The sequence below is a fragment of the Dromiciops gliroides genome, chromosome 6 (assembly GCF_019393635.1).
Source record: "Dromiciops gliroides isolate mDroGli1 chromosome 6, mDroGli1.pri, whole genome shotgun sequence".
Taxonomy (NCBI): Eukaryota; Metazoa; Chordata; class Mammalia; order Microbiotheria; family Microbiotheriidae; genus Dromiciops; species Dromiciops gliroides.
In genome coordinates this window covers 15,043,082-15,069,379 of record NC_057866.1, presented here as the reverse complement: position 1 = coordinate 15,069,379, position 26,298 = coordinate 15,043,082, and the positions used below count along the sequence as shown (strand labels likewise).

Below are 26,298 nucleotides of genomic sequence, written 5' to 3'. Positions count from 1 at the left end.
TATCAGCTGTGTACCCTGGGCAAGTTACTCGACTTTCTCAGCCTCAGTTTCCTCAACTGTAAAGTGGGGATGATAATGACATCTATCTCATAGGGTGTTGTGAGCATCAAGTGAGAGAACATGTAAAGTGCTTTGCAAGCCTTGAAATACTATAGAATTGCTAGTTATTAATAATGCCAGTATTGTTGATTTTCTATGTATATCATCATATACTCTACAAAGTGATAATTTTGTTTCCTCATTTCCTATTCTATTTCTTTCTTTCAATTTTTCTTTCTTTCTTCCTTCCTTCCTTCCTTCCTTCCTTCCTTTCTTTCTTTCTTTCTTTCTTTCTTTCTTTCTTTCTTTCTTTCTTTCTTTCTTTCTTTCTTTCTTTCTTTCTTTCTTTCTTTCTTTCTTTCCTTCCTTCCTTCCTTCCTTCCTTCCTTCCTTCCTTCCTTCCTTCCTTCCTTCCTTCCTTCCTTCCTTCCTTCCTTCCTTCCTTCCTTCCTTCCTTCCTTCCTTCCTTTCTATAGCTAACATTTCTAGTATAATATTGAATAATAATGGTGATAATGGACATCCTTGCTTCATCCCTGCTTCTAAACTTCTAGCTTATCCCCATTATAGATAATGCTCATCCTTTTTTAAAAATAGATACTAGTTAATATTTCTAAGAAAGGCTCCATTTATTCCTATGTTTTCTTTTTCTTTTTTTGCGGGGCAATGGGGGTTAAGTGACTTGCCCAGGGTCACACAGCTAGTAAGTGTCAAGTGTCTGAGGCCAGATTTGAACTCAGGTCCTCCTGAATCCAGGGCTGGTGCTTTATCCACTGTGCCACCTAGCCGCCCCCCATTCCTATGTTTTCTAATAGATATGAGTGTTGTATTTTGTTGGAAGCTTCTTTTCATCTATTGATATAATTGTGTGATTTAAAAAAAATTGATGTAGTCAATGATGCTTATAGTTTTTCAAATATTGAACCAGCCCTGCATTTCTGGCATAAATCCTACCTGGTCATAGTATATAATTTTCATGATACATTGCTGCAATCTCCTTGTATTTTATTTAAAACATTTTGCATCAATATTCATTAGAGATATTGACATACTTTTCTTTTTCTGATTTTGCTCTCTCAGTTTAAGTATCAAAGCAATATTTGTGTCATATCTTTTTATTTTAAAACCAATTCTTAAAAATCATTTATATGTTATTAGAATCAATTGTTCTTGGGGCAGCTAGGTGGTGCAGTGGATAGAGCACCGGCCCTGGAGTCAGGAGTACCTGAGTTCAAATCCGGCCTCAGACACTTAACACTTACTAGTTGTGTGACCCTGGGCAAGTCACTTAACCCCAATTGCCTTACTAAAAAAAAAAAAAAAGAATTAATTATTCTTTAAATGTTTTGGTAGAATTCACTGGTAAATCCATATAGTCCTGTTTTTTTTCCCCTCCCCACAGGGAGCTCCATTTATGACTTGTTAATTTTTTTTTTAAGATAGGGTTATTTAAGAATTCTATTACTTTTTCTATTAATCTGGGCAATTAATATATTTGTAAATATTTATTCATTTCATTTAGATTATCAGTTTTATTGGAATAAAGTTGGACAAAATAGCTCCTAACAGTCACTTAATTTTGCTTTCATTGGTTGTCCATCCACTTTTTAAAAATAGTGGTAATGTGCTTTTCTTCTGTTTTTAAATCAAATTAGTCAGCAATTTATCTATTTTATTTTTTCTCCCTATAAAACCAGCTCCTAGGTTTATTTACTAGTTCAATTTTTTTAAACTTTCAGTTTTGCTAATCTCTCTTTTGATTTTAAGATTTCTATTTGGTGTTTAATTGGGGTTTGAATTTTTTCCTAGTTTTTATTTTAGTCATGTGCCTAACTTGTTGATCTGCTCAATCTCTGTTTTATTGATGTACATATTTAGAGATATAAATTTTCCCAGAAAAACTGTTTTGGCTTCAAATTTTAGTATATTGTCTCTTTACTATCATTTTATTTTATTTATTTATTTTTGGTGAGGCAATTGGGGTTAAGTGACTTGCCCAGGGTCACACAGCTAGTGTCAAGTATCTGAGGCCAGATTTGAACTCAGGTTCTCCTGAACCCAGGGCCGGTGCTTTATTCACTGTGCCACCTAGCTGCCCCTCTTTACTGTCATTTTAAATGAAACTACTGGTTGTTTCTATGATTCGTTCTTTGACCCACTCATTCTTTAGGATTAGATTATTTAGTTTCCAATTAATTTTCATTCTATGCTTCAAAGGCTCTTTATTCAATGCAATTTTTATTGCAGTATGGTCCAAAAAGGGTGCATTTAATATTTCTGCTTTTCTATATTTGTGAGGTTTTTATTATGCCTTTAATACATGGCCAGTTTTTGTGAAGGTGCCATGCACAGCTGAGAAATAGGTATACCTTTCTATTCCCATTCAATATTCTCCAGAGGGCTCTCTTATCTAACTTTTCTAAAATTCTATTCATGTCCTTAACATCTTTTTTGTTTGTTTTATGTTCATATTTATCTAGGTTTGCTAGGAGTAAATTGAGGTCCCCCAATGGCATTCTTTTGCTGTCTTGTTTCCTCCTGTAATTCATTTAGCTTTTACTACAAGAATTTGGATTCTCTGTTATTTGATGCATATATATTCATTATTGATATGAATCATCTATGGTACCTTTTAGCAAAATGTTGTTTCCCTGAATATCTTTTAATTAGATTTATTTTTGCTTTAGTATTGTCTGAGATAATGGTTGCTATGCCTGCCTTTTATTGCTTCAGCTGAAACTTAATAGATTCTGCTCTAGCCCCCTTATTTTAACTCTTTATGTGTCTTTCTGCTTCAAGTGTGTCTCTTGTAAACAACATATTATTGGATTCTGTTTTCTAATCCATTCTGTTATCCTCTTTTATTTTACGAATGAGTTTATCCCTTTCACACTCACAGTTATGATTGCTAACTGCATTTCTCTCCATTCTATTCTCTTCTATTTATTTATTATTTTAAAAAAACCTTGTTTCCTCTTCAAAGTCTGTTTTGATTCTGACCATTGTCTCTTTTAATCTACCTATGCACTTATCTCCTCTCCCTCCTACTTCCCTATTGGGCAAGATAAATTTCTTTACCCAATTGTGTGTGTGTGTATATATATATTCTTTTCCCTTGTGAGATTTAAAATTGGATATTAGATCATAAATCTCCCCTACTTAACTTTTCCCTTAATTTATCTCCCAGACTAGTAAATGGAAGAAGCTTCTGGTTTTCTAGATAGAGCCTTTATTGTATATAAGGTGTTGTTGATTAGAAGGATAGGAAAATAGAAATACAGTACAAATCGTCTTAAATCTAGGCTTAGTCTATATTCCTTATAAAAACTCACCAAACCGAAAAGGCCACCTTTGGAGTGAGTCAGACTGTCTGTGCCGCGCCGCCAGGAGTCCCGCCAAGCCGGCAAAAAGGCTACTCTCCTTCTCTCCACCCCGGAAGTCAAAAAACCCGGCAGGCAGTCTGACATGCGCAGCAGGCGGACTGTACCCGGCAGGCAGTCTGACATGCGCAGCAGGCGGACTGTACCCGGCAGGCAGTCTGACATGCGCAGCAGGCGGACTGTTCATCTCCTCCCCAAAAGGGTGGTCCTTGAAAAACTGGCGTCTTTCAGTTATCCTAACCGACTGTTAAAAACTTTCATATTTTACCACACCCTCCTTGAATGAGTTCAGATGAGAGTGAGGTTTAAGTGTTGTGTGCTCTTTGCCTTATTCCCCCTGTATTTTAAAAGCTCTTCTTTGTGCACTTCTTTTATGTGAGATAATTTCCCTCATTCTTCCTCTCCTTTCCCTGTGTTCCAGTGCATCCGTCTTTCTCACCCTTCCATTCTTCTTTTGAGATCATTCAACATAATAGACTCACACCATACCCTCTAAGTAGTCTTAACTGCCCTAATGATGATGATGTTCTTAGGGGTTCTATGTATCATCTTCCTATATGGGAATGTAAATAGTTTAACTTCACTAAATCTCTTATGATTTCTCATTCATGTTTACCTTTTTGTGCTTCTCTAGAGTCTTGTGTTCGAATGTCAGATTTTCTCTTCAGCTCTGGTCTTTTTTGTCATAAATGCTTGAAACTCTTCTATTTCATTAAATATCAATTTTCCCCAATAGTTTTACTCACACTAAGTTTTGCTGGGTCTCTTATTCTTGGTTGTTATCCTAGGTTTTTTTTGCCCTCTGTAATATCATATTTCAAGCCCATTTTTTTTAAAAGCTGCTAAATATTGTGTGATACTGACTGTGGCCCCATGGTATTTGAATTGTTTTTTCCTGGCTGCTTACAATATTGTCTCCTTGACCTAGGAGCTCTGGATTTTGGCTATAATCTTCTCAGTACTTTTCATTTTGGAATTTCTTTCAGGAGGTGACTGGTAGTTGGGGGTAGGCTGGGGAAATGATAGTTCCAAGTGCTAAAATTCTCTAGTATTAATTGATGGGATTTACCTTGTGTGATGGTTCTGCCTTTTATATTGTGGGTTATAATTACTTTAGATATGGCTCATAGTTGTTTTATTTTTATGGTTTGAGATTTGTGAAGTTTGGAGAAAATTGTAGAAAACTGCTGTTTGGTTTTCTTGCTCTATCTTGCAGTGCTCGTGGTGGACATGATTTGCTCTGTTGCGGCAACTTCTAGGTGTTAATGACAGGAAGGTATTTGAAATAGAGGACCCAGTCTTGTCTCAAATATATCCACATAGGGGCAGCTAGGTGGCACAGTGAATAAAGCACTTGTGCTGGATTCAGGAGGACCTGAGTTCAAATCCAGCCTCAGACACATGATACTAGCTGTGTGACCCTGGGCAACCCTCAATACTCTGAAGGGGAGAAATATCTTCCTTGGCTAGTGAGTTTGTCAGAACATAGAATCATAGATTGAGAGATGGAGGGCAATTCAAATATATCCACACAGATGAAGATAATTACGGTTCATGTGCCTATATCTGCTGTTTCAGATGAGGAGGGAGAAATTCTATGAAAAATTCTCAAAGATCTTTCAATTGAAATGACAAAATATTAGGAGATCCCTGTTTTCCAGAGCCTAGAAAGCAACCCGTGCCCTGAGCTTGGCAAAACAACAATCCTTTGCACCCATCCTCTGTGTGATCTCACCCTCTGACAAAATCACATTATTCACCATGTATTATCTGAGCTGAACAAGCACTGGACAAACTCAGAGAGTCCTGCAATGAATCAAACTTGTCACATTCTTGCTGTTACCCCTCATTGTCAGGGCTACAGCTCATTGGGCAGCCACTAGTATAAGTATTGAGATCTCCCCACACTGCCTGGGGTCTCTCCACTAGGGATGGAGGCCTGGTACATGTGTCCTTGCTTGCAAGCTATTTTTCTCACTCCGAAAATGGAACTTCTCTTTAATTCCTGACTTTCTCTGTTTGGCTCTGGCCATTCACAGGTTAGAGGCCAGTTCCGTATGGTTGACAGAAATCAATTTACATATTGATACACATGATGGCTTCAAAGAAAAAGGGCACATAGCAGAAAGAGGTTGGTAAATATGGGTCAGGGTCAAAAATGAAAGTGGGCTAGGACTTTAGATGATACACATAAATCTCAAGCCTGTGACTCATGAATACTGTCTTCACGAGGAGAGTTGGAAGATATTGAACAATACCACAAAAAGTGAAATGAACAATATTGACGATAAAAGATGGGAAACAACGGGTTAGAGATATAGGTGCCATTTCTGACTTAGTTATCCGTACAGAGTCATGCCATCTCTTTGTTAAGTAAGATAAAAATGAACACCAAATAGAAATTGGAGGGGGGGCAGGAACCACAACGCAGCCTCTGTTCTCCCAATGTGTAAAATAAGGAGATTGTACCAGATTTCCGCAGATTTCTTCTGGATTTGAAATCCAAGGATCTTGACTTAATTTTCTTCTTTGAGCCTCAGTTTCCTTATCTGCCAAATGGGACTAATACATATTCATTGTGTCACTTTGCTGTGAGGAACAAACAATAAAGCAGAGGAAGTATTACATATTTTTTTTGTGTGTGTGTGAGACAATTGGGGTTAAGTGACTTGCCCAGGGTCACACAGCTAGTAAGTGTCAATGTTCTGAGGGTGGATTTGAACTCAGCTACTCCTGACTCCAGGGCCGGTGCTCTATCCACTGCGCCACCTAGCTGCCCCCAGTACTACATATTTTAAAGCACTTATATCCATGCCAGGCACTTTCTGCCTAGATCTTTTTAATGGTGGCCGGACACAAATTCCTTTCCTTGATTTCCAAAGCCCTCTTATTAGCAGAAATAATTCACAGTACTATTGTTCTGTTGAATTTTTATCGCATAAGCAGAGGGAGGACAAAGTTGCTTGGCTTCCCACAGGGACTGAGATGAGTGAGGAGAAAGGTAAAGGGTCTTCTGTTTCTCAAAGGAATCCTGGAGCAGACTCCACAGGTGGAAAGGTTGGATATTATGGTTGGGCGCCTCCTCCAATGTCTCTTCCCTCAATACTGGCTCAGCCTGACCTCCAGTTTATCGCCGTTAGACACTACAAAGCTCTCAGCTCCTGTAGGGGGACACGAGAGAAGACTGAGTCAGAAGATCTAAAACTAGGAGCTCCAAGGAAAGGAGCAGTTCCATAAGTTTTACCCACCCAGTTTCCACCCCCATGCGCCCTTAATTTAAAATTTCCCGCAGAAACAGGGCTCTAATTGGTGCAGAATTCCAAGCAAGAATACTCAGAGAATTTTTCTGCTCCATCTTATCTACTACATTTTTGCTCACCTTGGCTCAGTGGTCGATTATTACTCAGGAGTTGCCAGTAGGTTCTGTTTTTATTGCTGGCCTGAATTCCACCCACAGAGGTGATATATGCTCCCCATTCACTTGACTCCGTGGTGAACCTGGAGTAACAGAATCATATAATCTCATGGTTGTCTGAGACCTTATGGATTATTTGGTCCAACTCATACTTGAATAGGAGGAGTCTCTATGTGCACAAAGAACGGACCCTATTTCTCTGCTTGGAGACAGCCATCATTTGTGTGGTAGTTTGAGGCGTTCACAGTTAACCCTCATGAACAACCTTAATCAATCAGCCAATAGACCTTCATTAAGTGCTAACTATGTAGATTGTGGTTTTGTCCTTCATTCTCAAAGAGGAGCATGACCTTGGGGGGATGTTAGGACTTGCGATCAGTCGGGTTTAAATGAGGAAGGGCTGTGCAAAGTCACCATCCTCACTCTCTCCTCCAGAGCCATCTGGGTCCAGTGGCAAGATATGCATCAGGACGACTGGAGATGGACCCGGATTTTATTTTTAATTTGAGGCAATTGGGATTAAACGACTTCCTCAGGGTCACATAGCTAGTAAGTGTCTGAGGTGAGATTTGAACTCAGGTCCTCCCAATTTCAGGGCCAGTGTTCTATCCACTGTGCTACCTAGCTGCCCCATTATGTGTATACAAAAAAAAAAAAAAAAAGAAAAGAAACAAAGGACATTTCCCTGCCCTCAAGGAGTGTACAATATAATCTTTTTTTTTTTTTTTTGGGTGGGGCGATGGGGGTTAAGTGACTTGCCCGGGGTCACACAGCCAGGAAGTTTCAAGTGTCTAAGGCTGGATTTGAACTCAGGAACTCCTGAATCCAGGGCCGGTGCTTTATCCACTGCACCACCTAGCTGCCCCTACAATATAATCTTACAACCTGTGAGATGGTTGTTATTATCATCCACATTTTAAAGATGGTAAAACTGAGGCTGACAGAAATTATGACTTTTCCAGGGTCACAGGGTTACCAAGCCTCCAAGGCAGGATTCAGACTCAGGCCTTTCTGATTTCCAGTCACTACTCTATGCCACCTATTCAACAAGTCAACAGGCTGCTTCAGTCTCCAGTGATGGGCTTGTTATCCTGCTACCTACAGAGGCGGCCCATTCCGCTTTAGCCCATTCACCTTTATCTGCTGCTAAATTTTCCCTCCCATGATCTAAAGTCTGTTCCTCTTCAGCTTCTATTCATTGCTCCTCGTTCTCTTCTCTGGGGCCAAGCAGAGTGACTGTTGTTTCTCCTCTACTAAGCAAGTCTTTCAAATGCTGGGAAGTAGTTCTCTCCTCTCTAACCCTTTCTTCTCCAGACTAATTCTCCCAGTTGCCTCCCCATCCTCACTGGGATGTGCTTCAGCTTCTCAGTGTTGTCCCTGAGATGTAGCATCTAGAACTCAACAAGATAGCCCAGTTGGGGTCAGATCAGAGCCCACATTACCTCCTTTGTTGTGGTCACTCGGCCTCTTTTAAGGCAGCCTAACAGGAATTAGTTTTTGATGTATGAGGGGGATGGAAATGTGGGAGATTGCAGGAAAGCAGAGGAAAGGTCACCTTCTCCATGCTGCTCTTCCTGTGTTGCCACATGGCCTTCTGGGGCTAGTTTAAATGCCCTAACCACATTTGGTGCTCATGTGTTTTGGATATTCTACTGTTACAGGGATGCATTAAGATTCTTCCTTAACATTTTCTTTCTAGGTTGTTTGATATTTCATTTTTATTAGACCAGACAAGATTACACATTAATTCAAAGAAAAATGCATTTAAACTGAATAGAAAGGTAAATGAGGTAATATTTGTAAAGTGTTTTGCAGGCTGGAAAGCATTACATATGTTATTATTATTATTATTATTATTATACATAAAAAGGAAAAAGCTCTCTGTACTCTGTCATGCTATATACTCTGGGACAAACTTCCAGGCAAGAAATTGGGTTTTCTACTCTTTTGATGTCTGTTCTTCCTTGATGACTTACAAGTAGCATTCTTATCCCTCTTTTTTTGGGGGGGGGAAACCTGGTAAAGCCTATGGCCTCCTCTGTCTCCATCTCTATTTCTCTCTCTGTGTCTGTCTCTTTCACCATGTTTCCAAATTCATAAAATAAAATATATTGGATTACAAAGGGAACCAATTATATTGAAATGCAATTATTTTGCTGTGTACATAATTCCCCCTTTCTCATTTTCTATTTAAGTTTAAAATAAACAGAAAAATTCCAAAAATTATTGAAATGTAATTAACAAGATATTAAAAAGAAAACCAATTCCATAGAACCCAGGTTAAGAAGTCCTGCTCAAGGTGAAGAGTAAGTGTTGACTAGGGCTGGCTCTTAATCCTGCTTGTTGGCCAGGCAAAAGTTTTGAGCAATTTAAAGTTAGCTTTTGGGAACCCATTTCCCCCCAGCTGTCATGTGACTTTGTAATAATTAAGCAGGCTTTGTTCACACAATCAAATTCCAGTAAATTCTTAAGCATTTAAAGTCCTAGCCAACCATGTGGCCATTGCTTCTTCACTACTAAGTCTAGACTTACTTCTTTCTTGGGTTTCAGAGAAGCTACTTTACTCATTCTGGAAGTTTCTATAGAAGTAGGACATCCATATAATTATCTGAATTTCACCCAAAGTAATTTTAGAAATGTACCTGAACATGGTGTGATTCTTTGCTTGAGCTGCCTCCATCACCTTCAGGAAGACAGAGCCCTTTGGCACTGAGATGCTGGTGGAGTCATTAATGTTGTCATTGATGGAATCCACTACTCTGTATGTGACTGAGATGTTCTCTTTGGGCTGGCTAGTGGGCTTCACAGGTTTTGGGGTGGAGATGTTGAGGTGACCTGCCAGGGACAGAGAAGCAGAAAGACAGAGGAACACTTAGATGTTTAATGGTCAGATGGCAAGCGGAACATGAGAGAAAACCAAATCCTTGCATAGCTCTGGGTCCAGTCCAACTCCATTTGGGTTTATTCTTTTACCTCTCCTCAAAGCTCTCCCCAAAGCTTCCTGGTTCCATTAATTAGGACTCAACATTTTGTTAGTTTTTTTTTTTTTTGGGGGGGGGGGCTAACCTCTTAGATCCAGTTCTCATTTGATTTGTAATTTGATGGCCTTGTCTCTTGATTCTGTGGGATACCTCAAAGACACACAGGACAAGACTTTGAAAACCGAATCAATTCTGTACATGTAGAACCTATATCAGATTGTTTGCTGTCTTAGGGAAGGACTTGAAGAGGGAGGAAGGGAGAAAAATTTGGAATTCAGAATCTTATGGAAATGAAGGTTGAAAACTATCTTTACATGTAATTGGAAAAACTAAAACGCTATTGAGTGGAAAAAAACCTGAATCAATTCACCGGTGCCTTCCTTGCTGGCTAACGGCCCAACAAGAATATCATTGAACCTGTCGTTTTATTAGTTGCCACCTTTCCTTCCTCAAGGGAGTTGCCTACTTCATTCCCAGATGTTGTGTTCAGATTAACTTCATGGGCAAATCATCCCCAGAGGTTTCATCTAGGCTCCAAGGACTTCTAGCACTCATGTTCATTGGGTGGATTTCCTCTTAGGAGAGAAAAAAGACGTCTCTCTTAGGATGCTTATACCTGGACTGGACCGACAGGAAACTCGGGTTATGTCCAAGTAAGTCTTGCCTTCCAGAGCGGGTAACACCTGGGCTGCAGCGATGGGCAATCTGAATCTTCCCTGAGGAATCTGGCTTAGCACGGTTTGAAGAGTCTGATCACAGTCCCAGGAGTCTTTCCTGTAATACTCGGAAGATACAAAAAGGGCCTAATGGGACACACACAGAGGAAAAAAAAAACAAATATCATTATAAGAAACCACGATGGAATCTGAAGTTTCCTAGGGACTAAATCTTGTAGGGGAATGCGACAATAGTCTACTTTTCATTCCCCCCTTCTAGGAAACCTAGACCTATAAACTCTTCTCATGGATGAAGGTCTTTTGTTTTTGCAGAATTCTAGGGAAGGAGATGCCCATCCCAACCTCTTCTATTGCTCTATCAGATAATCAGCCAGTGAGCATTTGTTTAGTATATGTCATGTGCTAAGTACTGGAGGACGGATGGGTTGGGATGTTAAAGAAATAGTCGTGGTGATGAGCTCTTCCTGAGAGATGCACAGAACCACATGGTCAGTCAGTCAATAGACATTCATTAAGCATCCATAACACACCAGGCACTGTTCTAGGTGCTGGGGATACAAAGAAAAGCAAAGGACAGCCATTTTCAAGGGATCTAGACAGGATAAAGTGAAGATGATCAGTACAGCAAGTTACTCGCATTAAAGGGGATACGGTGATTTGTTTAGTTTGACTGAACTTATTTGTTACAAGGCGGGGTTATGTTGGGAAGGGCCAAGGGAGGAGTTATTGCAAAGTGGTAGTAACAAAAAACAAGAACATCAATAAAAAATTTAAAGATGAGAGAGACAGAGACAGAGAGTCAGAGAGAGAGAGACAGAGAGAGACAGAGAGAGACAGAGAGAGACAGAGGGAGACAGAGACAGAGAGAGACAGAGACAGAGAGTCAGAGAGAGAGACAGAGAGAGAGACAGAGAGACAGAGAGAGAGGCAGAGAGAGACAGAGAGACAGAGAGAGAGACAGAGACAGAGACAGAGAGAGACAGAGAGACAGAGGGAGACAGAGAGACAGGGAGAGAGACAGAGACAGAGAGAGACAGAGAGACAGAGGGAGACAGAGAGACAGAGGGAGAATGAGTGTGCATCATTCCGATACTTGAACACAGATCTCAGTTCCCTGGGAATAGGGGACCCAAAGCACGGGATAGCATCCTCTTCAGTTACTATTGCTGATTTCTCTTCTCCTCTTTAATCTCTACTAACTCACCTGCATGGCTTCTCCTGTGCTATATATATTTCCAATGGTGCCATCTGTTTTTTTCTCATCCAGGATCTTTTTCACAAGCCATGATATATTGCTTTCATTCTTTTTGTCTGGGTTCCTCCTGTTCACACAAGTCAGAGCCAGGACAGCAAGTGCCCCTGTGTCTGTTAAGAGATTCAGGGTTCAGAAAAACATAGCATGTGTGTGTGTGTGTGTGTGTGTGTGTGTGTGTGTGTGTGTGTGTGTGTGTGTGTGAGAGAGAGAGAGAGAGAGAGAGAGGTAAGTGGACGTCTCTCTGTTTACTAGTACCCCAGACTCCTCCAGGCTAGTGGACGGGAACCTGGGAAAAGTAGATTTTAAAATTCTGTCTTATCTTAGGCTCTCGGGCTAGAACTGGAAGGTATCTAGACACCATCTACTCTAACCCTATCATTTTACAGATGAAGAAACTGAGGCCCAGAAAAGCCAAATGACTTACCTAAGATCACATCAGTAGTAAATTTCAGGGAGTGGATTAGAACCCAGGCCCTCTGGTTCCAGAGCCAGTGATGTTTCTACCATACATTAAATCTTCCGCTTTTGTCCCCAGTAATCTGTCTGGATGTGTATGTCTTCCTTCCCTTGTGAACCTTAGCCCTACTCTGTGTATATTTAATTTCTGCCTGAATGCAGCATGTGTGTGACTTACTATTATAAATTGTCAATGCTAAGTTCCCAATGCAAAGTGGCTCTTTGGTTAAGCTGATTTTCATTTAGATGAACAATGACCTTAATATTTATCTGTGAGCTAAAACTTCCCCAATATGATTGATTTATGCAGTGCCTGAATCAGCTCTCTGGGACTTTAAGTTGCAGAGAAGGTGTTGCTGTTCCTAGGCAAAGCAAGCCTTTACTGTTTTCTACATCCATGAAATCTCTGCTCTGGTTTTCTTTTTGAATTGAGGCATGCTTTTGTTCCATATGATTAATATATCTACACTCCTCTCTTCAGAGACAGATCTGTGAGAGGGTGAGTTGTTGGTATAATCTCTCCAGAAACACTATTGCCAAAGCAAAAAGACCCCAAGTTCACGAGAGTCACGAAATATGTCTATTGGAGGAATCTTGCCATAGCTCTCTGTACTTCACTCCTCCTAGAAATGTATGCTGACACACACCTCATGCAATGGTCTTTCCCCTTCTACTACTATTCTCACCTGCTGACTATGTCCACCCCACCTCCCTCCACATCAAAAGTTGACAAAACTAGTGATGAAACCCCAAGATGTGGTGAAAAAGGAAGGATGTGTTGGCAGCACACACCCAGATGTCATAATTCTCTGGATGGGAAAGAAGATCTTAGCCTGCATTCTTCAGTCGGCTTCCTCATTTCTGTCCCCTCAGCCCTCCCCTCCTCCCCTGCCAATGTCCCACTGGGGATTTTCCTGTCCCTTCCAATGTGTCTTCTGGAACAGCTCCATAATTAACAATTTTTCTTTCAACTTAAAACTTTTTCTTTCTCACTCATATCTTCTAGCGTTCACAGACCTGGTTCCCTACTGACGATTCTGCTTCCTTTGATACCTTCTTCAGTATTAAATACGCTTTCTCTCACACTCTCTACTCACTAGTCCTGGGCAGGGGGGGGGTGGGGGGGTGGGGGGGAAGTTGGAATACCCTTTGCTTTACACTGCCACCCTCTCTTCACTCCACTTCCAGTCAGGCACCCCCTCCTGCCAAACTTCTAAGCTGTCTTTGGCTGGAAAATAATCTCAGCCTGTCTTTTTGTGGGTTCAGCTGCTCCAGGAGTTATCTTATGGCTGTGTTTGGAGTGTTTTGGAGCAATTGTGTCAGGAGTTCTGAGCATTTACTGCTTTTCCTCCACCATCTTGGCTCCACCTCCCTCTTTTTTTTTTTTTGCCACCCTCTCTTTATAGCCATTACTCAGTGACCTCTCTTCCTTTGGGATTCATTCAGTACAAATTTACCACCCAATCCAGGTCATTCTCTTTCCATTCTCTCTCTCTCTCTTTTTTTTTTAGTGAGGCAATTGGGGTTAAGTGACTTGCCCAGGGTCACACAGCTAGTTAAGTATTAAGTGTCTGAGGCCGGATTTGAACTCAGGTACTCCTGACTCCAGGGCTGGTGCTCTGTCCACTTCGCCATCTAGCTGCCCCTCTTTCCATTCTCAATAAGCTCAGTGCCTAGTCTTCCTCTCCACCCCACTACTTCTCTCATTATGGGGATTTCAACTTAACATGTTGATGTGTCTTCACAGTTTCTTAATATATTCAGTTCTCACAACCTACCCACCTAAGCTACAAAAAAGGATGCTCATAGAGGTGATTATGCTCTCACCCCCAAGTATTCTGCTACCACATTCAAGAACTCAATTTCCATCACATGATTATAATATAATATTTTTATCTTTTCATCACCTTCTATATCTAAGCCTTTTCTTCATCCTCACTATGAAATGAAATTCTCCCATCCCTTAAGTACTGTCTTAGGACATCACCTCTGTTCTTGCTATACTTTTTCCCTCCCCAATTTTGACCCTTTGGTGAAACAGTTCAGCTCTTCTTCTTCTTCTTCTTCTTCTTTTTTTTTTTTTTAGTGAGGCAATTGGAGTTAAGTGACTTGCCCAGGGTCATACAGCTAGTAAGTGTTAAGTGTCTGACGCCGGATTTGAACTCAGGTACTCCTGACTCCAGGGCTGGTGCTCTATCCACTGCGCCACCTAGATGCCCCAGTTCAGCTCTTCTGGATCCCCTTCTCTTGTTCGGTTGTTGTCTTGCCACTCATGACTTGCTAAACCCCAACCCTGGATTATTCCCATCATCCACCTCCTTCACTTTCACTGACATGATGCTGAAACTGAATTGTAAGAAATCATGTGTTGTGACAACTGGGTTTACTACAAATTGATGCTAGTTAATCTCACTGTAGCAAGGCCCTCACTAGTTCTATCTAACTTATTCTCTGTTCTATGCACCACAGAAGCTGTTACAACCCTTTTCTTCTCTCCTCAGGCCTCCTATACCACTCCCTTCCCCCACTATTTCTGAGGACTTTTACTTCACCAAAAAAATTGAGGCTATTTCCCAAGAGTCCCCTATTATTTCATATCCCTCTAACACTATTCCTCCCCTCCACTTTGCTAAATTCATCAAAAAAGCCATCTGTGATCAGTGCCTCTATTTCCTTCTCTCTCTCCCTTTTAAATCATCTTCAGTATAGCTTGTGATCTCATCATTCAACTGAAACTGTCCTCACTAAAGTTACTAACAATTTCTGAAGTGCCATATTTAATGGCCTCTTCTCAATGCTCATCCAATTTGACCTCTCTGCAAGGCTTTATGCCGATGACCACCTTTTGTTGGATAATCTCTCTTTTCTGGATTTTCATCACTAAGCTCTCTCTTGGACTTCTCCATACCTTTCTTAGCCCCTCCTTTTCAATCTCTTTTGCTGGGTTTTCACCCCTGTCATAACCATTAACCAAGGTTCTGTCCTCATCTCCCTTCTTCTTTCTCTCTATATTCTTTCACTTGGTTTTATCATTAGTTCCTATGGCTTCAATTATTCTCTCTATGTAGGTGATTCCTGGGCAACTAGGTGGTGCAGTGAATAGAATGCAGGACCTACGGTTAAGAAGACTCATCTTTGTGAGTGTAAATTTGACTTCAGACATTTACTAGCTATGTGACCCTGGACAACTCACATAACCCTGTTTGCCTTAGTTTCCTCATCTGTAAAATGAGCTGGGGAAAGAAATGCCAAATTATCCTAGCATCTTTGCCGAGAAAACCCCAAATAGGGTCACAAAGAGTTGGACAAGACTGAAAAATAACTGAAAACCAAGCTGATTACTCTCTATCCTCTCTCCCTCCCTCCTTTCCTCTCTCTCTCTCTCTCTCTCTCTCTCTCTCTCTCTCTCTCGGCTTTCTTCTGAGCTCCAGTCCTGAATCACCATTTACCTATTAGAAATCATGATCTGGCTGTCCCAAGGGCATTTCAAACTTAACATGTCCAAAACATTCCCCCCAAATCCTACCCTCTTCTGAATTTTCTCACTACTGTCAAGAGCAATACCTCCCAGTCATCAAGGTTCACAACCTCAGTGTTCTCTTTGACTTCTCTCACTCCACATCTCCAATCAGTAACCAAATCTCATTTATTCCCATAACTCTTTCTTTTCCACCCCATTCTCTCCATTTACATAGTTTACATAGCAGTCCTAACTGGTCCCCATGTCTTAGGTCTTTTTGCACGCAAATCCATCCTCCACTTGACTGCCAAACTGATTTTCCTAAAGCTTCTTTCCATTTTACCCTCAGTAAACTTTAGTGACTCCCTATTACTTCCAGGATCAAAAATAATGTCCTTTGTTTGGCATTGAAGGCTCTTAATAACATGTCTTCTTCCTATCTTTCCAGTATTCACACACTTTGCTCTCCTCCACAGAACTCTTTGGTCCAGTCATGCCAGTTACTTGACATTCCTCAGATACAGAGTACCATTTCCTGTCTCTATGCTTTGGCATAGTCTGGAATGCTCTCCCCCCCAACCTCCTGCTTAGAATTCTTGGCTTCCTTTAAGACTCAGTATAAGTGCCATCTTTTCCAGGAGACTTTTCTTGGTCCCTTTGTGACCCTACCAAGGTTACCTTCCATCTACTAGACATTTATCTAGTATGTTTTAATTTACATAATTATATAAATTACCCTCTCTTCCATTAGAGGGTAAGACCCTTGAGAGCAGGGACTCTTTTCTTCTCTGTATTCTCAGGTTTCAGCACAGTGCCTGGCACATAGTAGGAGCTTATTAAGTGCTTCTTGATTAATAGACTACTCCCTTAAATGTCTACCTGGGACATAGATGGGGTGATGGAGGCTAAATTTCTTTCTTCTTTTTTCTTTTTTTTTTTTTGGAGTCTAAATTTCTATTTTGATTTTACACCTGGATTTTGTGTAGGAAGGATATCCTGGTGCCATTACTCACCCACAGAAAATTGGCCACCGAAATAATATGTCCTTTGCTTTTGAGAGAAGAGCTCAGCAATTTTGGAGGTTGAATAGGTCCCATTTAGAAGACACAAGGCCAAGACATCCAAGCCAACCTGGTAGTAGTTAGTCAATGGGTGGCCATGGGTATCTGATAGGAAGAAAAGAATAAATACCTTATCCATAGAAGGAAAACGAGAGAGATATATACCCAAATAATATTTTTGTCCTCTCATTCCTTAATCCTTCTCCTCCCCATCTCTGGCCCCCACTACTGCTCCCTATTAAATAAAGTTGGGTAACAGAGAGAATGTGGATAGAAGGTAGTTGAAAATATGAAATTAAAACCCGGACAGGAAAGGGCCAGAAGGCCAGTGAAAGAATCCTAGAATCAGAAGGGACCTTGGAGGTCATGCGGTCCAACTTATCTAATGGAGGATCTACCTAGTCTCTGCTTGAACACTTACTGCAATGGGGATCTCCTCACCTCATAAGGCATCTGTTCCAATGCTGTCTGGTTCTAAATGTTAGCTAAGTCTTTTGTTGAGCTGGAATCTGCTTGCTTATACCTTTTGCCAGTTGGTCCCGATGTTGACTTCTGGAGTAACACAGAATGATGTACTTTTCATGGGTAAAATAGTGAAAGTAAAAAGCATGGAATTTCATACTTGGGTATATTTATTGCGAATTTTATAAATGCCTTATAATTAATTTTATCCCACTGCCCGGCACACAGTAGGTGCTTAATAAATGCAAATTGATTTATTTCCAATCATGAAAATCAGTCTCTACACCAAAAATTGAACTCTGAATTTCCTGTTTCTCTAAGAAATATCTTTCAACAAAATAGAATGCAATCTTACTCTGTCTTCTTGTAGCACTTGGTATCTGTCTGATACATTTCTGGACTTAGCCAGATACTGACTGCTGCCATTATTCTCTTTCCTGTACATTGTCTTGTCTCCTCATCATGTGTCTAAGGGATAGGGAACTAGGTCTTAAATACTTCATGGTACCTAGGAGTACTTGGGACATAGCAGGTCCTCAATAAATACTTGAGGGATGGAAAAGAAAAAGCCATGGATGTGGATGGAGGGAGGTTAGTTAGCCTGCAAAGATGTAGTAGAGCAAAGAAGAAAAGATAGAAGGTAGAAGAGGAACCATGAAGAGAGGAAGAAGGCAGCCTTTGAGAGAGAGGTTCTTACCAATATTGTCTACTTCCTTTTGGAACTTCTGTTCAAGGTTTTCAACCAGGTTATAATCAGCCACAATTTGTGTCTGGCAGGCAGCTGTCAATGCTAGTATAATCAGGGCCAGCTGTCCTGAAGTTAAAGTCTCATCTTAAAGGAAACATATATGTCCGAATAGGTGAATAATTTTGACATAGTTGATCTTATTAGAGAGAGAACTGGGCTTGGATTCAGAAGACCTGGATGCAAGTCCCAGTGTGATAGAGAATCACAGAATTTTAAACTTGGGAGAATGCTCATTGACCATAAAGCCCAAACCAAACCCTATGCAACATCCATGGAAGGAGTCATCTAGCCTCTGAGAGGGAAACCCACTGCTTGTTAATGTAGCTCCTTTTGATTTTTAATCCATGGCTCTTGTTACCCTCTCCCCATCTGGGGTCAAGAATTTCTGAGTTTGTCAATCAACAAATGGTCTTTTTAAATCCATTTGTCCCTGAGGCCCCTTCCATTGACTTTTTCAAAAACGAGCTCCTTTTTAATGTTCTGACCTGGGCCTCTTTTGTGACTGGCACATCGGCATATGTTGGCACTGTTAGAAATAGGCTTTGGTGTCAGGAAGATCTCCCTTTGACACCTGCCTTAGTAAGGTAGCAGGGTTGGGATTTGAATCCAGGTACTCTGCCTCTTGAGGTCACTAGGTGGCGCCATAGTGCACAGAATGCTGGGCCTCAGACACTTACTAGCTAGGCGACCTTTCTGGTTTTCCAGAATTCCTTGGGGGTATTGAGAGGTATACTGACTTGCTCAGGAATATGAGTCTCCTTAAAGTGCTATATAAAATTCAAGTGTTATTATTTTTATTATTATCATTAGAGAGGAGGAAACAGAGGCCTGAAGGAAGAAGTGACTTGGTCAAGGTCAACAGCAAAGGTGGAATCAAAACTTGGGAGTCCTGAGTTCTAGTTCAGTGCCCTTTATATATTTGTCTATTCTGTGAGTTGCTAATTTCTAGGAGTATTTATATTTGGATGGGGAAGTCTTGAAGAAAGCCTCTTTTTTTTTTTTTTTTTAGTGAGGCAATTGGGGTTAAGTGACTTGCCCAGGGTCACACAGCTAGTAAGTGTCAAGTATCTGAGGCCGGATTTGAACTCAGGTACTCCTGACTCCAGGGCCGGTGCCCTATCCACTGCGCCACCTAGCTGCCCCAAGAAAGCCTCTTATTAATAGCTAAAGGAATGGTGGGCAGAGACCTCAGTTTCTTGAGCAGAGTGCGGCGTGCCACCATCTTGTGCTCCTTTAAATTACTCATCAAATATGCCACAGTTGGGGAAACTCCTTTCAAGAGCCCTCACTCTGAGATCAGCACCAGGGGCTTTGTCCCAGGCACCAAATCTAGATGGCCCTAACATTCCATGAGGTCCTCTGGCTGCTAGAAAAAACCAACAGCTTAGTACTTCATTAGCAAGAACAATTACAATGAAAATAGGAACCTTTTAGACATCGAGTTTCCTCTGTCCTCTACCTTCCTGTCTGGTCATAGCCCTGCTTCTCCCCGCTCCAGCCAATGCAAACCCACTTAGTAGCAAACTAGAGGTTTTCCATGTTTCTGTCCATGGTCATGAGAGTGGAGGAGCGTCTCATCCCTTTCTCTCTCTCATACTTTACAACAGAATTTATGTTAAACAGTTTATTGCGATGTCCTTTGCCCTTCCTTGCAGAGGCGGGGAATGCTGAGTATAGAAGACAATATTAGGATGGATTGGTTAATTTTGCTGAACTGTTTTTTTCTTCTTCCTTCCTCTCACCCCTTAAAAAATGTTACTTACAAGGTAAGGGTCTCTGGGTAGGGGGGGGTGGGAAGTGAAATATTTAGAAATGAAGGTGATACAGAACCACAAAGTATCCCCAAATTTCAAATGTTTAAAAAATTATGAAATGTGAAACAAGTGTGAGGTACTGTTACTACATTAAAAGCAAAAATAAACAAACTGGCAAGTTACAGCTTCGCTCTGTAAGCACAACACTTTTTACCTGACACGTTGGATAGCTTAGATGGGTCCCCTCTTTTTTATTTTATTTTTTAAAGGAAGAGACAATAGTTCTTACGGCGTTGCTGGATTCTTTGTTTAATTTCGTTCAGGAAAGTTGTCTCGGCGTCCCGGTCTTGTTGCCTTGCGAGTCTAAGAGCAATCAGGATCCTGGGGGCTACAGTTGGGAAGGGCTGCTTGGATTTAATCACTGTGGACATCAGAGGAGCCAGGCTGGCCTGCTGTTTTGCCGCTGTGATGAGGGAGGGAGAGAGAGAATCAAAAGACTTGTGCCTAAGGTCATAACTGGAAGAGGCCAAGCTTGAAGTCATCTGGTCTAGCCCTTCTTCAAATGTTTTGGTTTTTTTTTTTTAGTGAAGCAATTGGGGTTAAGTGACTTGCCCAGGGTCACACAGCTAGTAAGTGTCAAGTGTCTGAGGCCGGATTTGAACTCAGGTCCTCCTGACTCCAGGGCCGGTGCTCTATCCACTGCGCCACCTAGCTGCCCTTCTTCAAATGTTTTTAATGGAGAAACTGAGATGCTGAGGGCGATAGTAGTCTACTAAGGACACAGAGAAGTCAGAGGCAGTGTTGGAAGTAGAAATCAGGTCTACCATCAACATTAATATCCGTGCTAGCATTTATATAGCACTTTCAAGTCTCTTAAGCACATTACGTACATTATTTCAAATGATCTTCACAACAATTCTGGAAAATGGGCATTATCTTTAACCCCATTTAACAGATGAGGAAACTGAGGTCAAAACCAAAACCATTGCCCAAGTTTACACTAGTAAGCCGGAGAAGGCAATGGCAAACCATTCCGGTATTTTTATCAAGAAAATCCAAATGGGGTCTCGAAGACTCAGAAGAGACTGAAATGACTGAATAGCAAAAGTTTCTGACACAAGGTTATTAGAAAGTAAGCTAGTTAAATGTCTGAGACAAGATTTGAACTTGGGCCTTCCTAGGGGCAGCTAGATGGCACAGTGGATAAAGCACTGGCCCTGGATTCAGGAGCACCCAAGTTCAAATCTAGTCTCAGACCCTTAACACTTACTTAGCTGTGTGATGCTGGGCAAGTCATTTAACCCTCATTGCCCCGCAGAAAACCCCAAAACAAACAAACAAAAAGAACTTGGGTCTTCCCGACTCAAGTTCAGCTCTGTCTCAGTGCTTTCTTTTGTTCTTTTCTATATACTAGATGCAGTTTTTCTTATCTCCCATCCCCAGTGATCACAATCCATTGCAATTCAACTCGCATTTATTCTTTTCTTTTCTTTTCTTTTTTTTTTTTTTTGGTGAGGCAATTGGGGTTAAGTGACTTGCCCAGGGTCACACAGTTAGTGTTAAATGTCTGAGGCCGGTTTTGAACTCAGGTCCTCCTGAATGCAGGGCCAGTGCTCTATCCACTGTGCCACCTAGCTGCCCCCACCAACATGCATTTATTAAACATCAGCTATGTGCATGGCACTAACTAGAGGTTAAAAGAACAACAACCAAGAAAGAAAGAATTATCTGTCTTGAAGCAGCTTCCACTTACTGGGGACATCCAATACCTACACAGATAAGTAAATAAAAGATAAAAATGAGGAAGGAGGAAGCATCTAAAGGGATCAGAGTCCTGAGACCTCAGTGTGTCTCTTGGCCTTCTATACCTATCCTGGGCCCTCCACTGAAGAACCAGAATGACAATAAGCTGGAAAGAAACAATAAGAAGAGGGTGGGCTTTGGCCAGCCATCGAGAGCACAGGAACTTAAGTAATGAACAAATAGAAGAAAGCTCCTAATACAATGAAGAAATCCCTTGGGTTGAGGAAACTCCAGCATCAAGTTCCAGAAGAAGAGAGTAATTCTTTTTTTTTTTTTTTTTGGTGGGGCAACAGGGGTTAAATGACTTGCTCAGGGTCACACAGCTAGTAAGTGTCAAGTGTCTGAGGTCGGATTTGAACTCAGGTCCTCCTGAATCCAAGGCCAGTGCTCTATCCACTGTGACACCTAGCTGCCCCAAGAGTAATTCTTTACCTATAAGGTGATCACACCTTCCTCCCCCCAAAAGAATGGACCAGCCACAAAGACTCTAAGAGTGGATGGATGGAATGAAGGAAGAAAGAATGAATTAGAGCACTTGAGGGAAAATGTGAAAGGAAAATAGAAGGTGGAATACTTCACCCAAGGAGTGTTTAACTTTGGAGATGGATGTTTTCTGTTCTGGACAAAAATCACCCAGTGATTCTAGTCCTGAACCTTCTGAGGAGACACCCTCATCCTGTCACTGACATGATTCAGACTTGGACTGACACCCCCTTTTCCCCCTGCTCCCATTCCATTCTAAGGATGAGGGGCAGAGGAAGCTGTATAGAAGAGGGGTGAAAGTACAGGCCCAGAAGGGAGCAAACCTCAAGAGTGAGCACTTTTGATTTGGCCATTGGTAACTTTGGGGAGAACAGTTTAGGTTGAATGATGAGAACAGAAGTCAGGTTGCAAAGGGTTAAATCCTGATTGAGCTGAGGAAGCAGGTGTAGACTTTTCCCAGGCGTCTGGCTATCAAAGGGAGGAGAGACATAGACTAATAGCTCGAGGAGTTGTTAGGGTTGAGTGAAGGTTTTTTTTTTTTTTTCCTAAGGACGATGGAAACTTGGGCATGTTTGAAGGTGAAGGAAGTGGGGAAGACATGAACTGATCGGGATTTCAAGGTTCATCCCTTAGATGCATGATGGCTGAAACTAAAGGCCCAATAGGGGGTACAAACTTCGAAACTAGAACATAGAATAGCCTTCCTTTTTCTTTTTCTTTTTTTTTTTTGTGGGGCAATGAGGGTTAAGTGACTTGCCCAGGGTCACACAGCTAGTAAGTGTCAAGTGTCTGATGCTAAATTTGAACTCAGGTCCTCTTGAATCCGGGGCTGGTGCTTTATCCACTGTGCCACGTAGCTGCCCCCTAGAATAGCCTTTCAATGATAGAAGAGCACCTGCATAGAAACATGGTGGCATCAAGGATGATGCCATCTGTCTTTGAGTTGACATGACTGTTAAGAGACTAGACCTGGTATCTGCACTTGGTCCAATCCTTTCATTTATATGTGTGGAAACTGAGTTCCAGGGAGGAAGAAAGAAAACAAGCCTTTATTAAACACCTGCTGTGTACCAGGCAGTGTGCTAAGCACTTTGTACCTGATACTACTTTGAATTTTACAATAGTCCTGGGAGATATGTATATCCTGTTATTATTCAAGTTCTACAGTTGTGGAAATGGAAGCACACAGAGGTCAAATGCCTTGCCCAGCGTCACCTAGCTAATAAGGATTGAAACTCGGGCCTTCCTGACTCCAGCCTCTGTGTCACCCAGCGGCCCCTTGGAAGTTGAATGACTTGCCCAAGGCCATACAAGTAATCAGCATCAGAGGTGGGATTTAAACCCTGGTCCTCTGAACCAGGAGCCAGTGTTTTTCCCCTCTCCTCACCTAGGGATAGGACCAGCCTTATCACACTAGCTGGGGAGGGATGCTTCAGGCAAACTGAGCAGGACAGAGAGACAAAGATAAGGAGTGGGCTGGGGTGGGGTGGGGGAGGGGGCTGACCTCCTGGAGATCGGCGCCAGAGAGCTTCTTGAAGGCACTTGTGCTGTAGTAAGCTCTGATCCACTTAGGAGAGTTGATTGTTAAATATTCAGTGTGAGATTTTACAACTGGAAAATTGGCAGAGGCAATAAATTAGGGCTTGATGTATGGTTTTGCTCATTTTCTAGACTTAAGAAAGTGATGGGGGCAGCTAGGTGGCGCAGTGGATAAAGCACCGGCCTTGAATTCAGGAGTACCTGAGTTCAAATCCAGCCTCAGACACTTGACACTTACTAGCTGTGTGACCTTGGGCAAGTCACTTAACCCCCATTGCCCTGCAAAAAAACAACAACAAACAAACAAAAAAAGAAAGTGATGGAGCAGATGTCAATAATGCAGTTTAAACTTAAAAGTGTCTTCTAGGTATGTTCTCCCCCCACCCCTCCCACATAGACCTGTTAAATATTTACCAGCACACCTCCATCTGAAAGGGTGACAGAAGTGACTTCCGGTGAGATCTAGGAGGATTTACCCGAAGGGAAGGTTTAGAAGAGATAGGGGGGCAGCTAGGTGGCGCAGTGGATAGAGCACCAGCCCTGGAGTCAGGAGGGCCTGAGTTCAAATCCAGCCTCAGACACTTGACACTAGCTGTGTGACCCTGGGAAAGTCACTTAACCCCAATTGTCTCACCAAAAAAAAAAATAAAAAAAAATCATTAGGATTACATTTCTAAACTCTGACTGGAAATAGCAATATAACATATATTATAAAAAAAAATAGGGGCAGCTAGGTGGCGCAGTGGATAGAGCACCAGCCCTGGACTCAGGAGTACCTGAGTTCAAATCCGGCCTGAGACACTTAACACTTACTAGCTGTGTGACCCTGGGCAAGTCACTTAACCCCAATTGCCTCACTAAAACAAACAAACAAACAAAATATATATAATTAAAAGAGAAGAGATAGGGAAGTACTTGTTCATCCCTGAGGCCGGGGGGCCCTGCAAAGGAGGAATAATAGCCTACCTTCTCGGGTCATGGAGACCACCCAAGGGCCCCCATCTAGTGAAAACTAAGAAGTGGTGGCGATCCTTGTTCCCTTCTCTCCAGCTCCAATCTGTCCTGCTGTTTGGATGACTTGGTTTCCACTGACTCTTCCTCTTCACATTGATTAAGAGCCAAGGGTGAGGGCAGGTTGGGGGGGCTGGGATGGGGGCCGTGCCAATGACCCCACTCCTTGTACCCACAATAGGAGTATTGTGTTGTTACCCCTTGCTGGAGCTTTTTCACAAACATCCTGTTTGGCAAACTTCCTGGAAGGGAGAGCTTGCCCTGAGTTCCTGGTCACTGAGGGCCCGATTCCTCAGCTTCTGCCCCCTGGGTGTGCTCTAATACTTTCTGTCCCTTTCTCAATGACTCTCTAGTCTGGGGCTCCTCGTGTCTCTCTGAGGCTTGAAGCTCCTCCCCAAGAACAACCCGACTAGGACAGTCATGAAGGGATTGTTATCCCCATCTTACAGAGGATGATAGGGAAGCTCAGCGTGGTTACCACACTACTTGTACCCACAAGTCCAGCGCTCTTTCTACCACACCAGGTAAAGGTTCCCTAAGAAATCTCCCCTCTAGAAACAAAACTTAGAAATGAATGACAGTAAAGAGTGATGTGGGGCAAGTCAGGTTCCTCATCTGTAGAATGAGGGAGTTGGACTTCGTGACCTCTAAGTTCCCTTTCCTGGGGCAGTTGGGTGACCCAGTGGATGTAGCACCAGGTTTGGAACCAGGATGACTCATCTTCCTGAGTTTGAACCTGGCCTCAGACATTTCCCAGTTGTGTGACCCCTGGCAAGTCAAGTCACTTCACCCCGTTTGCCTTAGTTTCCTCATCTGTAAAATGAGCTGGAGAAGGAAGTGGCAAACCACTCCAGGATCTTTGCTGAGAAAACCCCAAATGGGGTCACAAAGAGTGTGAAATTACTGAACAAAGTACTCAACAAATTCCTCATCTATAAGCCGGGGATGTTGGGTTTCATGACCTCCAATATGACTTGCCCAAGATCATGTAGCTTATAAGTTATAGCTTCTTCCTCACACTACAGTGTTATTTCCATTACACAATTCTGTTTCTTAGAAGGAATTTACCCCCACCCTGCAACACATACGCTCAGAGCATATTTGATGAAACAGCCTCGATTTCCTTTTCTCAAAAATCAAGATCACCAGTTTGTGAGTCTGGGGTATAATGTTCCCTTGAGTTAGTTCTAGAGTTTGATTCCCCCCTCTCCTATTTCCCATGATCACCCCACCCCCAGGAGGGTTCTGGGAATGTACTGTTCTGGGACAGAATTCACTTACCACAGGTCTCACAGAGGTGAGCAGGAAAAAGGAAAAAGAGGAGAAAGCCCACCAGGTACAGCCATTGGGATGCTCTCATCTCTCCAGCTGTGGTCTCCTCTTCCTCTCCTCTACCTGTGTTAGATTACAGAGTCCAAGTCTGGGTACTTCTTAGGAAATAAGCAGAGAATAGCTGGTGCTCCTCCCCTACGTTGCCTCACCCCTTTCTTTCTGACAAATGTTGAACAATGGCCAGGAGGGTGGCTGTGCGGTCAGCTTCTGGGGAAGCAGGAGTCCAGGAATGAGTCAGAAAAGGGGTTGTTAGAGGTGGCATAGATCCCAAATTTCCTCGAAGCCTGGGAGTTGCTGTAACCTACTCATGCCTACCACATGTTAGCTTATTGGACATGGGCTTAGTCATCACTTACAGATCTTTCCGATGGTCATCAAGTGCTCCAGGGAACCATTACTTTACCTTCACTACAGTTCATAAGATCCCAGATGGAGAACAGGC

At 42.0% G+C, this 26,298-nt stretch overlaps 1 protein-coding gene across 1 annotated transcript; it reads right to left on the bottom strand.

The window, feature by feature from the left end:
• Nucleotides 1–5,728: 5,728 nt before the first annotated feature.
• TCN1 (transcobalamin 1) lies at nucleotides 5,729–25,937 on the bottom strand. The gene is made up of 9 exons (XM_043972425.1): nucleotides 25,806–25,937; nucleotides 19,978–20,151; nucleotides 17,884–18,018; nucleotides 16,677–16,829; nucleotides 11,697–11,857; nucleotides 10,432–10,618; nucleotides 9,477–9,669; nucleotides 6,799–6,917; nucleotides 5,729–6,580 (listed from the first exon to the last, which is right to left on the bottom strand). Exons 1-9 carry the CDS (start codon nucleotides 25,882–25,884, stop codon nucleotides 6,519–6,521), a joined length of 1,263 nt encoding a protein of 420 aa, XP_043828360.1. The 5' UTR covers nucleotides 25,885–25,937; the 3' UTR covers nucleotides 5,729–6,518.
• Between the last annotated feature and the right edge of the window lie 361 nt (nucleotides 25,938–26,298).

Excerpts from the sequence above, each read along its gene's own strand:
- TCN1 (XM_043972425.1), bottom strand. The coding sequence starts at position 25,884 with ATGAGAGCATCCCAATGGCTGTACCTGGTGGGCTTTCTCCTCTTTTTC. Across the intron at positions 9,670-10,431 it reads TTCCTGTCGGTCCAGTCCAG|GTCACCTCAACATCTCCACC; the intron begins GTATAAGCATCC and ends TGTCCCTGGCAG. Across the intron at positions 6,918-9,476 it reads AAGAATCACACCATGTTCAG|GTTCACCACGGAGTCAAGTG; the intron begins GTACATTTCTAA and ends CTGTTACTCCAG.